General features: G+C 31.8%; 3 protein-coding genes across 3 annotated transcripts; 2 read left to right on the forward strand and 1 right to left on the reverse strand.

Moving 5' to 3' along the window:
- Positions 1-2,388: 2,388 nt before the first annotated feature.
- Positions 2,389-3,811, reverse strand: LOC114184363. The gene is made up of 2 exons (XM_028071676.1): positions 3,682-3,811; positions 2,389-3,044 (listed from the first exon to the last, which is right to left on the reverse strand). The coding sequence occupies exons 1-2, from the start codon at positions 3,809-3,811 to the stop codon at positions 2,389-2,391; spliced, it is 786 nt and encodes a 261-aa protein (XP_027927477.1).
- Positions 3,812-6,425: 2,614 nt separating this feature from the next.
- On the forward strand, positions 6,426-8,812 carry LOC114183045 (L-type lectin-domain containing receptor kinase IV.1). Its single transcript, XM_028069877.1, has one exon. The coding sequence runs from the start codon at positions 6,675-6,677 to the stop codon at positions 8,685-8,687; it is 2,013 nt and encodes a 670-aa protein (XP_027925678.1). The 5' UTR covers positions 6,426-6,674; the 3' UTR covers positions 8,688-8,812.
- A 5,338-nt stretch (positions 8,813-14,150) lies between these two features.
- LOC114185723 (light-harvesting complex-like protein OHP1, chloroplastic) lies at positions 14,151-15,123 on the forward strand. The gene is made up of 3 exons (XM_028073598.1): positions 14,151-14,413; positions 14,545-14,667; positions 14,822-15,123. The coding sequence occupies exons 1-3, from the start codon at positions 14,255-14,257 to the stop codon at positions 14,888-14,890; spliced, it is 351 nt and encodes a 116-aa protein (XP_027929399.1). The 5' UTR covers positions 14,151-14,254; the 3' UTR covers positions 14,891-15,123.
- Positions 15,124-16,453: the final 1,330 nt, after the last annotated feature.

A 16,453-nucleotide genomic window follows, 5' to 3' on the forward strand; every position in this document is an offset into this window, starting at 1 on the left:
CCCCTTAAACTTGTGATACACACAATCATCAACAAGATTCATCTCGAAGCCAAATGAGAGAATTACTTGATGAAATTTATGGTACCATTGATGAGATGCTTGTTTTAGTCCATAAATGGATTGTTTCAATTTGCAAACCATATTCTTTGGGTCTCTCGACACAAAATTTTCTGGTTGCACCATATAGATCGTCTCGTCAATGTCACCATTGAGAAATGTCGTTTTGACATCCATTTGATGAAGCTCCAAATCATAATGTGCAACAAGAGCCATAATTGTCCTAAAAGAGTCTTTTGATGAAACTGGAGAAAAAATCTCTTTAAAGTCAATCCCTTCTTTTTGAGTAAATCCCTTAGCTACAAGACGAGCCTTATACCTCTCCACATTACCTTTAGAGTCCCGTTTGGTCTTAAAAAACCATTTACAACCAATGGGTTTCATAGCTTATAGTAATGGGACAAGTTCACGAACCTTATTGTCTTGCATGGATTTATACCCTTCACTCATTGCTTCAATCCATTTTTCTGAATTAGGATCCTGTATGGCTTAACGGACGGTGATTGGGTCATCTTCCATCACCCCATTGTTAGGATCTTCATTTTCTTGGAGAAATACAACATAATCATCTGAAATGGCAGTTCTCCTTTCTCTCATGGATCTCTGCAAAGGTGCTTGCTCATGAAGCATAGGTTGTTGAGGATCTTGAGTTTGTTCTTCACGAACAACCAAATCATCTTGAGTATGGGGTTCATAAGCAATGTTTTGTGGAGGTTCCGAACTTACTTCATCAAAAGTAACTATTTGAATCGGTTCTGGAATTTTTATCGATTCTTCCTCCAAGACAAATTTCCTAATCTTATTCTTCCCCTCAAACTCAATATCCTCAAAGAATGTAGCAGTCTCTGTCTCAAAAATTGTTTTTAATATGGGATCATAAAATTTATATCCCCTGGATCTCTCAGAATAATCAATAAAGTAACTACTTACTGTTCGGGAGTCCAATTTCTTTTCATTTGGCTTATAAGGCCTTACCTCAGTTGGGCAACCCCATACATGGAAATGCTTTAGACTAGGCTTTCGCCCAATCCAAAGCTCATAAGGTGTTTTGGTAGCTGCTTTAGTTGGTACTCTGTTTAGAATATAAGTTGTCGTCTTTAGTGCCTCTCCCCAAAGTGACTCTGGTAAGGTGGAATGACAAATCATACACCTTACCATATTCTTAAGAGTTCAGTTTCTTCTCTCAACTACACCATTCATACTGGGTGATCCTGGCATGGTGTACTGTGGGACAATTTTACACTCCTCTAGGTACCTAATAGAATGTCCTGGCCGCTGTTCACCTGATCCATCAAATCTGCCATAGTACTCACCTCCACGGTTAGATCTAATAGACTTAATTCTTTTGTTGAGTTGATTTTCAACTTCAACTTTAAAAGATTTGAACACATCTAAAGACTGTGAATTTTCATGTATAAGAAATAAGTATGCATATCTTGAGTAATCGTCTATGAATGATATAAAGTATTGTTGACCATTCCATGAAGGTGTAGGCAACGACCCACAAATATCTGTATGAATCAACTCTAAGACATCTGAAGCTCTATATGCACCTAATATCTTTGCTTTGGTCTGTTTGCCCTTAATGCATTCAACACAAATATCAAAGTTTGTGAAGTCAATGGACTCTAAGATTCCATTTGACAAGAGTCGTTCAACTCTATTTTTAGAGATGTGATCTAAGCGCTTGTGCCATAATGCTCCCGATTGAGTATTGTCAATTTTACGTTTAGTACCATGAGATTTTGTATTGATGGTTTCATTATAGTTGGCCACAGTATCAAGCAAATATAGATTATCATAAGCCAAAAGTGAAACAGTTCCAACAATATTTGAATTAAAAGACAAACTGAATGCATTGTTTCCAAATGAACAAGATAACCTGATTTGTCCAAATAAGAAACTAAAATTAAATTCCGTCTAAATGACGACACAACAAAAGTGTCTTTCAAATCCAAATAAAAACCATTACATAACAATAATCTAAAATGCCCAATAGCCTCCACCTCCACCGATTATCCATCTCCAACGTATATCCATCTATCAGAATCAATTGGCTTCCGGTAGTTTAGGCAACCCTTCATAGAAACATTGATGTTAGTAGTTGCACCTAAGTCTAACCACCAAGTGTTACTAGGTACTGACGCTAAATTGACTTCAGAACAGACCAAAGTAAGAAACATACCTTTCTTTGCACGCCAAGCATGATATTTGGCACATTTCTTCTTTACGTGTCCAGTCTTATTGTAAAAAAAAACATTTGCTTTCCTGAGATTGTTTCTTTTGTTCTGGACCCTTAGCAGCTTCCTTCTTGGGATCCTCCGATCTCTTTCATTTGCCTTTAGCCTTTGAAGTGCTTACAAAATGAGCACTTTCTGTCTTGTCTTGCTTTAGTCTTTCCTCTTCTCGCACATAGTATGAAATGAGCTCATTAAGAGACCATTTATCCTTTTGACAATTATAAGATACTTTAAACTGATTAAACTGTGCGGGAAGAGAAATCAGCACCAAATGAATGAGTAAGTCTTCTGAGAGTTCAAACTTTAGTGCCTTGAGTTTGAAAACAATGTTAGGCATGCTCATAATGTATTCCCTGATATTTCCTTTGCCTTGATATTTCATGGAGATCAAATTCTGAAGAAGAGTGCTTGCCTCCGCCTTATCGCTTTTTGCAAAGCGCTTCTCAATCCCAGCAAGGAATTCTTTGGCAGTTGTTATGTTTTCAGAAACAATGCCCCTAAACACCTCCAGGATGTCGCGCTTAATGATCATTATGCTCATGCGGTTTGAGCGATCACACTTCTCATAATCCCTCCCGTCTTCAAGAGTACTAGACGTCGTAGGAGTAAGGGGTTGCTTAGTCCTTAACGCAAGATCCAAATTCATGCAACCAAGAATAATTTCAATGTTCTCGTTCCAGTCCTTAAAATTTGTTCCATTGAGGATCAGAACAAAATTTACATTGGCATATACAGAAGCAATTGTAGCTGTATATAAAACAGAGGAATAACTTATTAAGCTCACATAATAAAATAAATCATTATAAATATGTTCAAATAATGGTTTAACTCATCCCAAGACACCCAATGCACCATTAATATCAAGTCTTTGGACAATAATATTAACTGCTGCTTGAGGTATCTTATTGTAATGATCAAACATTGATAATAAAGCACGTCCAACAACAAACCAATCTTTGGATTAATTTATCATCGACAAAGCAAATCTTTATAATTATCACATGTTTATTATCATAAGTGTGTATGCAAATATTAATCTTCCTTTGGACCGATCAATACCCGCATGAATGTACATAAACACCAACATTTAATATTTTTCACGAACTATTACTCTAGAGAGATCACTTTGTTGACTTCTTGATTCAATTAACTCATTTAAAATATTAAACAAAACCAAAATTTGATTATTTATTTATTCCAAAACCAAATATATTTATTTTATATATTAAACAACCAAAAAATATATAAAATAAATAAAATTATATTTTATTAGGATCTAATCTTTTCTCGATTACGAGTTAACCCCTAAAAATGAATCTATGCCGCCAATCCATAGTCATCACTGACTTAGCCAGATTGGAACCCTAGCCACCTTGACTGTCACCTGCGAAGCGCCGCTGTGAACCATAACTAGAACCAGCCACCAGGACGTGAAACTGTCGGAGATACGGCCTGGACAGGAACCAAAGCGCGAAACCCTCGCGCAACAATCGTTTCCACCGGCGTTCTCCCATCAAGACCCTGGTGCGCGCCGCCACAGATTGTGCCTAAGTACCCTCACGAGCCCTAAGTCGCGGAACCAGATCGCCGTGACCCACTATCGCTGACGCAAAACCCGCACGCGAAACAGATCGGCGTCGCTGCGAGCCACCTTCACTGCGACGAAACCAAGTTTAATGGAAGTTTGTAGATGATATTTTAAAAAGTTAACTCTATTATTAGAAATCATTTTTGTTAAATATATAATTAACACTATAAGATTGTTTGTTAGGTAAGTTTTCTATTTCTAGATTCTAGTGACTTTAAAATATGTTTAAATTACAAAATATATAGAAATTTTATTTAATTTTTATAGAATATATTTAGTATATTATAAATTTTACAGGGACTTTACCCAATAATTAGATAATACACTCTTAGAATATTGAAGAATGTGTATTATAAATCCTTCAATTCAAATGCTGGTACCAAAAAAAAATGTAAATTAATTATATTTTGAATTTTTTAAAAATACTTTAAAGCAGTATATATATATATATATATATATATATATATATATATATATATATATATATATATGTTAGTCTGTGGAATTAAAGGTTAAATTTTCTTCTTTTTAATTCTTATTTTATCCCTTCAAAATTTCAATAACTATTTTAAATCTTTAAAAATTTTATAAAATATATTTTAATTTTTGTTTCTTAAAAAATTCAAATCATTACTTTTGATACCTTAATATTCATTTGAAGATAAATAAATAACTTTACTTCACAGAATTTAAGAATTTTAAAACATCACATGTAAACAATATATTATAGCACTAGTTTGTCCACTACGAATAGTCACTTTATTATTTTTTCTAACACCTAAATAATTAATTAATGTCATACAATCTTTTAATTTCAGAAGGTATTTTTTTTTTTTTTTTGCAGTAATCAAAGTCAAACTTACTCATTTTACTTAATAGAAATATATTTAAAACATCTTTTAGGTCTAATCAAACAATTCATTTAGAATATTTCTTAAAAAGGTTACTGAATAGTTTCAGTTATAACGTGTATATAACAGAAACAAATTGCAATAGTGATGTGAATTTTATATTCTCGTATCTTAACTTGACTTATATGTTCTGAAGCTAAGAATAAAAGGTTTTTAAATTCTTTTTTTAGAGTAATATCCTTAATTTTCAATATGTAGTTGGGCATTGATTTGTATATTTGTGTTATTATCTTCAATCAGTGGTATAAGAAACGTATAGTTCAGTAAAATATTTTTTCTAGGAAAAATAATCACATTTTTCGTATAATAAGGAGATAACTTTCTTGAGTAGAATATTGCTAACACATTATTAAACTATTGAAAAGAGTTCATTAGAGAAAATATACATTAATCAATTAGGATAGCGGAAATATTGTAAAAAAACTAATAACTCTACAAAAATTGTAATTATATGTGAATAATGTGTTTTTAATGTTTTTGCTGTAAAAAACATACTTTAATGTTTAATGGATATTCTTATTGTTGTTATTTATAAGATCTAATTAATTAATTCATCAATATTAAGAAATTTGATTGATCTAACTGATAATAAAATTGTCCTAAATTTATATTGTTTCTGAAAGTTATTCTCACCATTAACATTACCCTCTTTCATCAATGTTTGTCAATAAATTCATATAGATACTTTAATTTAAGCCGTGAGAGAGGGAAAACAGGAGAAAAATCATTAAAAGATGAAAATTTGAATGAAAAAGAAAGCACGGAAAATGCATCGACCACAATCCAAAGCTAACAAAGAAAAACAATTGATAAATTACTCTTTTAATACACTGCATTTTCTTCATGTGCAGATAATTGTTTAATGAGGAGTGAAAAGTTATATCTATTAAATCAGAGTGGAAAATACAACCAAACTCATAAATCAGTAAGATAAAGTGTTTTTTACCCTATATTTTGAATTTCTTCTTAAATGAAATATTTTGTTTTTTATCTGAACATGAAATTTTAAATTTTCTTCCGGTGGAACAAGTTCACTCATAATTGTTTCCTTATTCAATGAAATTGAAGTATGAAACTTTTGAAATTTAAGCGCCATGAAAGTGAGAACCAACTTTATTTTACTCACAAGATGCTTATGAAGCAAGAATTAAAAAAGGCTTTATTCCTGTGTCTTTATTTTTTTTCTCTTTTTCTCTTTATCTTTTCCACCCTTCTTCTGTCACTTTTTTTCCTGCCAAAATACAAAAAAACGTACTATACACATATCACCCGCAAAGAGAGGGGTCCCTACTCACCTCTTTGTCACGTAGTAATTGACTCTAGTCACAAACTTCGATATGAGAGGAACTTTCCACAAACACAATTTCTCATTTTTTTTTTCTCCTTAATTACTACAACTTTGATTATTTAAGGTAACATAGTAAAATAACATTAACTAATCACGTTGAGAATGTTACTTGGCAAATATTGAATTGTTCCAACGTGTGCTAATCAGTAATGAAGTAGTTGTTTTGTCCGTGATGTCTGATTATGCACCAAATGTAATAACTATGTTTGTGAATTAAATAATAGTGCATACAGTTTTGAAAAAAATGGAAGAGAGAATAGAGAAAGTGAAAGTGATGTATCTGATTTTTTGCGTTGTTGGTAATCTTTAACTTTTGCAATCTCAAATCTTGAATTCCTCGTTTAACACCTAGAGACGCAACTGTGAGGAGGTTCGTTTTCTTCGCAGTGAAAGTGCCAGGATCTTTCCTCGTGGACCGCAATTGAAAGTTCAAATTGTGGTACACGTTTTGGGCGGTTGAGAAAACATAGAAACAGGGAAGAAATTTAGCCTTGGCCAGAAGTAAACGAATTTGTGAAACATAGAAAACCATGTTTCTCGAGGTTGTAGCAGTGGTGTTTGTGCTGGCAACAACAACAGTGACTGGTGAAGATTCCGTGAGTTTCACCTATAATGGGTTCCGATCAGCACCTCATTTGTATCTTGACGGCGGCGCTGAGTTCACCTCCTGTGGCATGCTTAAACTCACCAACCACACCAGGCAACAAAAGGGTCATGCTTTCTTCCAAAGTCCAATAGCCTTCAAGAACACCACAAATGGAAGTGCATCTTCTTTCTCCACCTCCTTTGTGTTTGCGATAAGTTCTGAGTATCCGGATTTGAGTGGTCATGGGATTGTGTTTGTGGTTTCTCCAACAAAAGGGCTTCCAAATTCTCTGCCAAGCCAGTACCTTGGCCTGTTTGATAACACCAACAATGGCGACACCGGCAACCATGTTTTCGGGGTGGAGCTCGATACTATTCAGAACATTGAATTTGGTGATATCAATGACAACCATGTTGGAATTGATGTCAACGAATTGAAGTCGGTTAAGTCAGTCCCTGCAGGATATTACAGTGACGGGGGGATTAAGAATTTGAGTCTCATCAGTGGCTACCCAATGCAGTTATGGGTGGAATATGATGGCCTAAAGAAGCAGATTGATGTTACTTTAGCTCCAATCAACATAGGCAAACCAGAAAGGCCTTTGTTATCTTTAAGCAAAGATCTTTCTCCAATTCTTAACAATAGCATGTACGTTGGATTCTCATCCTCAACTGGGTCAATTCAAAGTTATCATTATATTTTGGGTTGGAGCTTTAAGTTGAATGGCCAGGCTGAACAACTTGCCATCTCTGAACTCCCCAAGCTACCTGGACGAGGCAGTAAAGAACAGTCTAAGGTTCTTATTATTGTTTTGCCTATCATATCAGTCATTTTGGTCATCGTGGTGGTGGCTCTTGCAATGGTTCATGTCATGAAAAGGAAGAAGTTCACGGAGCTGCTTGAAGATTGGGAGCAAGACTATGGTCCTCACAGGTTCAAGTACAAAGATCTTAGCCTGGCAACAAAGGGGTTCAGGGAGAAGGAGCTATTGGGAAGCGGTGGATTTGGCAGAGTGTACAAAGGTGTGATGCCAATTTCAAAACTTGAGGTTGCAGTGAAGAAGGTGTCCCATGAATCAAGACAAGGGATGAGAGAATTTGTGGCAGAAATTGTTAGCATTGGGCGTCTCAGGCACAAGAATCTGGTTCCCCTTCTGGGGTACTGCAGGCGCAAAGGAGAGTTACTATTGGTCTATGACTACATGCCAAATGGAAGCCTTGACAAGTATCTCTACAACAAACCAAGAGTGACCCTAAATTGGAGCCAGAGATTTAGAATCACCAAAGGGGTTGCTTCAGGTCTGCTTTATCTGCATGAGGAATGGGAGCAAGTTGTGGTCCACAGAGACATTAAGGCTAGTAATGTGCTACTTGATGCCGAATTGAATGGTAGATTAGGGGACTTTGGTCTTTCAAGGTTGTATGAGCATGGAAGTGACCCTCACACTACTCATGTGGTTGGAACACTTGGGTACCTAGCCCCAGAGCACACTAGAACAGGTAAGGCCACTACAAACTCTGATGTGTTTGCTTTTGGTGCATTTATGCTAGAGGTTGTGTGTGGAAGAAGGCCAATAGAGCAAATGGGGTGTTCTGGGAGTGAAATTCTGGTTGATTGGGTGTATAACTGTTGGAAAAGAGGTGAGATTCTCGAGGCAAGGGATCCAAATTTGGGCACAAATTATAAGGCAGAGGAGGTGGAGTTGGTGTTGAAACTAGCTTTGTTGTGCTCACATTCAGATCCTTCAGCCAGACCAAGCATGCGCCAAGTTGTTCAGTATTTGGAGAGGGATGTGCCTCTGCCAGATTTATCTTTGCTTAGCTTATCTTCCACTGGCTTAAGATTTGGCCTGCATGAAGACTTTCAGGATTGTCCAATGTCTTATCCTTCATCCATGGATAGGCCAATCTCTCGCACTTCTTCAATTGCTGAATCACTTCTCTCTGGTGGACGTTGATTTTAGAAAAAAGACACATGAAATGTTGATGATTGTTCTATTTCATTGTATTTCATTTCATCGCATTCTTGATATTTGTTATTTGATTTTGTATCATATTCTGATGTGAAATGAGTTATCGAAAATAGAAAAGAACATAGAGTTCGGTGTCTTGTGTTTGTTACTCCATTTTGACTCTTATGTGGTCATATCATAGATCTATAGTTTGAGTTTATGCCTCTTTATTAGGAAAGAAAGAAAAACTAGACTAGTCAATATGACAGAAGATTCAGCGTGAGAGTCTGTCACATATTTTGAAGTACGAACATAAATAGTGACAACATAGCTTTTTTCTCATGTCCCCACTAGATTATCACTTCTATGTATTTGTTTAACTGAATTATGAATTTCTTCATGGCCATTGTTTCAAAACAACTTTGATTTCATATTGAGAATTGAGAATGATGTTTTAGTAAAATCACATAGAAAGCGGACACTTCAAAAGTTGAAGCCCCACAAAATTTATGTGGTTCACAATGTACCGAGACCAATCAACATTCAATTATTGTCATTTAGGCTTTCCCAACATTAATAACTAATTATTACTTACTCAAAATTCTTTTATGTTAATATTGCACGAATTTCTATAAAAAAGTTTTTTTAAGTTTCAGATATTCAACTGCGATTAACTCGAGTTTAATTTAAAAAGGGCATTGATAATACGAAATTTTAAAACAAATTTATTAACTTGTTTCAATTTTCTAATTTTTATTTAATATAAAACTCTTAACTTTATTTAAATTTTCAATACTATGTGATGGAAGATTAAGTAAGTCTATATTTCCATCGTGACCACTTTAATAATTTTGGCTTTCAGAGAATAAATTACTTTATTTTACATTCCCGCATGAAAAGAAGAAAAGATGATAGACGATGCACTTTTTTTTTTTCTTTTTTACATTGCCTTCACACAATAAAATGTAACACATCATTGTCATCCTACATTTGGCATGTTAAGTGGGTGTTCTTTAATTCCTATTTGATCTCAAACCTTAAAGTACCTAATTCTTTCAACTATTTATGAACCAATAATTAATGAACTTTGATAAATCATAAAAAATAACTTGATACTATTTAAATCAATCAAATTCATACTAAATTTAAGCTTTCATTGAACACAAACTTATAAACTTATAATGATTTTCAAATTTTAAGACGGAAGATAAAAGAGTATTAAGAATTTATTTGTTTAATTTATCTTAACAAAAATTACTTTTATTTTAAAAAGCTGTCATTGATATTTTTTAATAAAAAAAAATATTTAGAACTGCTTACGCAACGAGTTTTTGCATACTTTTATGCACGAGGCTATCTCAATTTCTAAAAGATTTTAGGTCAATATAATGGAGATATTTAATTCACATTCCAAAAGTTTTTTTTTTTTAAGAAAAAGGTCATGTAAATTTTAAAATAATTTTGTCAGAATTTAATAATTTCCTAAATATTTTTTAAAGATGGTTTATAATTAGTCACTTTCTCTCTATCATTTATAATTACTTGAGGATGACTTGGGTTTTACAATGAAGCATAAATCTAAAGCTTTTAGTTACTTCAAGCATTGAAAACACTTCTGCTTAACTAAAACGGTAGGAAAGTGAAGTGGTTAAGGATAAACAATAGATTGGTTATGCTCTAGAGAATTTAACCAATTATATAGAGATGAAAACATTGCAAGGCAATACATTATTTATCATATTCCTCAAGATAATGAAGTAGTGGAAATGATAGATTAGATCTTGTTAGAGAGAAAGGGGAATGTTGTACAATTCAAGGTTGGAAAGAAGATTCTACGTTGAGAAAGTTAATACAACTTGATGAATCATTGTCATTAATTTACAAAATAATTTGAGGTATGGTTTAAGGGATATGTGATGTTTGATGAAACATCATTTCTAAATCTTAAATACGAAGAAAGGTCATGTAGATCTAATGAGGTTTTCTACCGGGTAGAGATTGAAGGTTCTTCTATCAAAAAAGAGAAATCATCTTTTTAAAGAGTACAAATAAATTGAAATGGACTTCCAAAAGTGACATCAACATTTGCACAAAAATTAGGGTTTAAAATCAAGACCTCCTAAACACATTGTGTTTTATAATTCAAACGTCTTATGAAGATAGAAAATCTTACATGAGTTACATATTTGATGATGTGATGATTTTTTTTCCCTTTGAGTGTAAGTTTGGGTGCCATAAGGAGACATTCACTTGTAGTGAATTTATTAAGTGCATTATGGCAATGTATAAGGAGATTTGTTAGAATTTAGTGGATCTACCAAAAGGAAGAAGATTTGTTGAATTAAAATGAATCTTTAAGAAGAAGGTTGGACAATTTTACTTTGAAGCGAACAATATTGAAACCGGACATTAGACAATTTAGCACGTCCAATACTCTTTTCATTAAGTATAATTCTTTCCTGATAGTTGAGGATTATATTCAAAATGAAGGTGTCCAATATTATGAGATTTGTTCTTTAGTTCTCAAACACACATCCATCAAATTTCTTCTTGCTCTAGTGCACTATAACTGAAACTAGAGCAACTTAATGTGAAAATTGTCTTACTCCTTATGTTGAAGAGGATTTTTTTTCTCAAACAGAAGGTTTCAAGGAGCTCGAAAAGGAGGACAAGATTTTTGAACAACAAATCCTATTGTATAGGTTGAAGCAATTTCTAAGATTGTGGTAAGGAGGTTTAATGATTTCATCGTCTTATGGATATACTAAAGTCTTTATGAAGCATGCATTTATCATAGGAATACAAATGATGGTTCTTAGGTTTATCAACCTATATGTATGTAGACAATATGTTTATAGGTCCAAGAACATGTTTAGATTCAAAAGTTGAAATCGTTGTTAAGCAACGAATATGAGGTGGAGAAGATTAAAGCTTCTAAAAAGATTTTAGATATGGAGATTATATGAAATCCTGCTTAAAAGAAACTGTCCTTGAGTTAAAGAGATTATATTCAAAATGTCCTGAACCATTTTGGTATGTCACATGCCAAGTTAGTTATGACTCCTTTGACATTGTCTATTTGTTCTTGTGCATTCAGTACTACTCAATTTGAAACATAGAGGGATATGTTTCATGTTCCTTATGCTACTATAGTGGGAAGTTTGATATATCCAATGTATGTACTCAACCTAACTTTGCTAAAATAGTCAATATGATGAGCATATACATGGACAATCTTGAAAAGGAACATTGAAAAGTGGTGAAATATATCTTTAGGTACCTTAGTGATACTTTTAATCCGGTACTTATCTACAAGAGTAGAACATTGTCCACTTGTGCAAATTATTCAAATTCTAACTATTAGTAATTTGTAAACCTATATACAATTAAATATGTTTTTGCTTAACAACTCATTAGTCAACATTATCTTGCGATATGTAGTTTTTTTTTACCAACTACAGTATAGTATATGACTTTAATTGAAATTGTGAATTATAGGATTTAATTGAAGGGCTCATTACTTGTGAGAGTTTTTCCATAAGATATTTTATCATCTTTTATGATAGTCTTGATATAATTTTGTTGGCCAAAGAACAAGTTGTGAATGAACAAAATATATTTGTATCAGATATCACTTCATTCACACAAATGAAAGCATTAAAGTGAAAAAGATTGATATGAGAAAGAATATTGTAAATATGTTTAGGGATTGTGATTAACATTGATTGTTACTATCTATGATGCACAAATACGATACGTGTGTATCGGATACGATATGTATCCGATACGTCGATACATTTATTTTCAAAATAATAGGATACGATATGTGATAGATACGCAATATATAAATATTGAAAAATGTACAATAATTCTTACAAATATAATAAATATATGATTATTAATGTGTGAATTCAAAATTCCTAATTAGAGACCAGCTATTTTGATAGCCAAAACCGGGTAGCTAATGTTAGTGACCAATTTAAAAACCAATTCATAATTTTAATTATTTTAATTATCAATTTAGAGACTAATTATAATTTTTTGGAACTATTTTAGTTGTCAATTTGGTTACTATATAGTAACTAATTAATTTTTGTCACTAAAATTGTTCACTTTTCAAAGATTTTATTGTAGTGTATTACGACTTTATAAAGTAGATACTTCATTGATAAATATTGTTAACGTATCCTAAAGTATCGGACACGATACGTGTCGAACAGGAATACGTGACCTAAGTTGAAGTATCGGTGCATCATATGTTACTATTAATATTGATGTTGAAGAAAATTAAAATTAAAGTGGAGATTTGTGAGACAAATTCACATATCTTATTAGAAAAAGATTATGTTATGAATATAAATTTGTGTGCTCATTCAAATTGCAAATTGGTTTAAAAAGTTAAAAGCATATTCTATTTTAGTCTCTAAATTAAGTTTAATTTTAATTTTAGTTTCTAAATTCTATAAAATCCACAATTTAGGTCCTATATTATTTTTTAGAATTTTAATCTCTAAAATGTTAATTATACTTCATTTCAGTCTTTGAATATTTTTAATGTAATTTTCGTTCTTTCATTTTTAATTACTCATAATTTTTTTTTTCAATTGTCAGTTCAATTATCTTTTACTTACATAATGAAATTGGAGGAAAAACACATAATACTATATGACTCTCTTTTTTCATTGAAAAGGGTAAATGACGTACGAGTTGTAGGTATTCTTTTAATAAATATAATTTGATGGTGATTTAATATATTTTTTAAATTAAAAATGGAATAGTTATAATTAATTAAAGGTTAAAGGATCAAAATGGCGCAAAATGAATTTCATGACCAAAATTATAGTCAATTAAAATTAAAGGATTAAACTTGTGGGAGAAATTTAAAAAAAAAAAACTACAAGATTTTGTTTTTTCTTTAAATATAAGGACTAAAATTACAATTGTTAGGATTGAAAAATTATTAGTGAGAATTCTATGTTTACGGAGTCAAATTTGTAATTGTGAACAATGTCGTTCAATGTTAGAAAATAACTAGAAATTTGATCTTTTATAAATCGAGTTCCTATTTATGTACAATGTTGTCCAACATAAAAAAAATCCACTTAGAATTAGATTATTCCAAAGTAAAATTCATAAGAAATTTTCCAATTTTCTTTCGAAAATAAAAAAAAATAGAAAAAAGTAACGTCAACTCAATTCCTCATAAACTAAATTCTAACCATTGTTCCCATGCTAACGATGTTATTATTTGACTATCTTAAATGAAATTCTCTCCCATAAATAATAAATAAGTCTATTACAGAAAAAAATCAACAAATATTCATTTACAGATTTTTTTAAAAATGGATTTATTAGCAAGAGTCAGGGCTTAGACAAAATTTCAGAGTTTATAATTTTCAAAATAATCAGATATATAGCATCATTACCACCACACTTATAGTTACACGTAGACACTTTTTCACTCCCACTTGTTCCGATCTCAACCACACAAAAAAACAAGAGCAAACAAGAAAAGAAAAAAGAAGTAGATAAGGCACAGGAACAAGCACTGGTTATGCTTGTGAACAATAGCCATGGCAACTTCATCCACCACTTTGTTCTCATCATTCATACCTGCAACCACCCCATCAATCAAGTCTCCAAAAAATCAACTTTTTTTGCTTCAAAATCGATCTTTAAATCGATCCAAAAGGGTTTCCCTCGTTGTACGCGCAGTCAAGCCCCCTGCTGGTGTAAAGCTTCTTCTTTTGCTTCTTCTGTCATTCCCATTTCTTGTTGCAGCTTTTTTTGTTGTTTTTTTTTTCCTCTCACTTTGTTGTTGATGATTATGAAGCAATTGGGCATGTTTGTCTGGTTCTTTCAGGTGGAATTTCCAAAAGTTGAGCCTCAGTTTAAGCCTCCGTTTCTTGGGTTCACTAGAACTGCAGAAATATGGAACTCTAGAGCTTGCATGATTGGAATCATTGGAGTTTTTGTTGTAGAGTTTGTGAGTGTTCATCTTTTAACTGCTATGTATATACCACATGGCTTTAATGATTTTGAATTGATAAAAGTAATTTTTTATACATATTTTCTTACCATTTTTGCTTTGAGCATAGGTATTGATGATGAGTTTGGTTATTAACTGTATGGTTTTGCAGATAATAAACAAGGGAATACTTCAGGTGATTGGGGTTGATGTTGGCAAAGGTCTTAACCTTCCTCTCTGAACATTTTTTTGGTCTGTGCAAGTAAATGCTGTCATATATAAGTCAACTTTAACTTTTTCTTTTTTAATGGTTCCATGAACAAATTTTCAAATTGGCATTTTATTTGAAAATCTTTGTAATCTTGTATTTTTGTACGCAATCTTTCCTTAATCTAAAATCTGTGTTGAGGTGAACTTGTGATGTTCTTGAGTAATGCCAGTGACAGTGAATGTCGTTTTTCTTGGTTTGGTAAACTGAAATCAAACTGCGTGGCAAGCTAAACTAAGTTATTCTTCACTCATTAGATTCTGAGACATTGTGTTGGTAATAAATATTTTGCTTAATCATGAATTGAATCTGAGGTAGATCTGTTTAGGTCTTTTAAATTAAAAAAAAAAAAAAGGTAAATTCTTTTGATGTTACTTCAATCAAAGGTAATCCAACATACTCTTATAGAGGTCGGTCTAATGACATTTTCATGGAAGTTGATCTAATGATACTTTGATACCAAGCCAATAAAATCTTAATTAAGATGGTGTTTATAATGCTCTAAGTGATTATGAGGTGATGATGATGATGATGATAAAATCCAAGCTAAAGAGGCGTTTTAAAGATAATGTAAAAGTTTTAGATAAACAAAAAAAAAAAATTGCCTTTGACAAAAGATGATGAATATTGAATTTTTATTTTTCAAAATTCAAAAGAAAGTATTTCATCCATATTCAATTAATTGAATTGGATTTAAAATCAAATAATGAGTTTGGATTTGAAACTCATCTATTAAACTGAAACTAAAATTATTTGGCTCCAAATTATTATAGATTACATTTTATTTATTTTTTATGTATATTTTGAATTTGAAAAAAAGTATTTTTTTTATGCGTGCCATATTGTAACTCCAAAGAAATAATTCATTATTAGATCAGATTTGCAATGGAAGTTACAGAAGCAAAGAACGACCTACGAAAAAAAAGTTACAATAACTATTTCAACGAGCTTTTTCCTAAAAACTTTTACGAAAATAAAATAAAATTAAAGAAACTTATAAACTTAAAATTAAGTTATGAATAAGTTAAAATCACATTTAAAGAATCTATACATTAGTTTGTGAATAGCTAGCTAATTTAGCTATTGAAAGAGTAAAATTTCAACTGTTCTCCTATTTTGCTCTCCTAAAAATCTTTAAAAAATTGTGTAAACACATCCATAATGAAATATAATTATTTGACAAAAATCACGAGTTAATGTATAAGTAGATAACATTCTCTTTAAATTTTAACTCTGTATAGGCAAAGATAAGTAGATAATATTGTTCTTTTTAGATTGGATTGTTTGCAGATGAGCCGATAATAATATCGTTTTTAGATATAAATTAAATTTTAGTCTATAAATCGATTTTTTGCTTTGAACATCCAATAATCATTTTGTTTAAATTGAAAATTTTAATCATTGTTTAAGACTCATTTGTTACCTGACTCACAAGCCTATTGAACCGTTTCACTTGTCATAAAATCATCAAGAAAAATTATACTTTAACTCTCATTCTTATTTTTATCCTCTATTTTCTTATATGATTTAGTATGG

This window comes from Vigna unguiculata, chromosome 5 (genome assembly GCF_004118075.2).
Source record: "Vigna unguiculata cultivar IT97K-499-35 chromosome 5, ASM411807v1, whole genome shotgun sequence".
Lineage (NCBI taxonomy): Eukaryota > Viridiplantae > Streptophyta > Magnoliopsida > Fabales > Fabaceae > Vigna > Vigna unguiculata.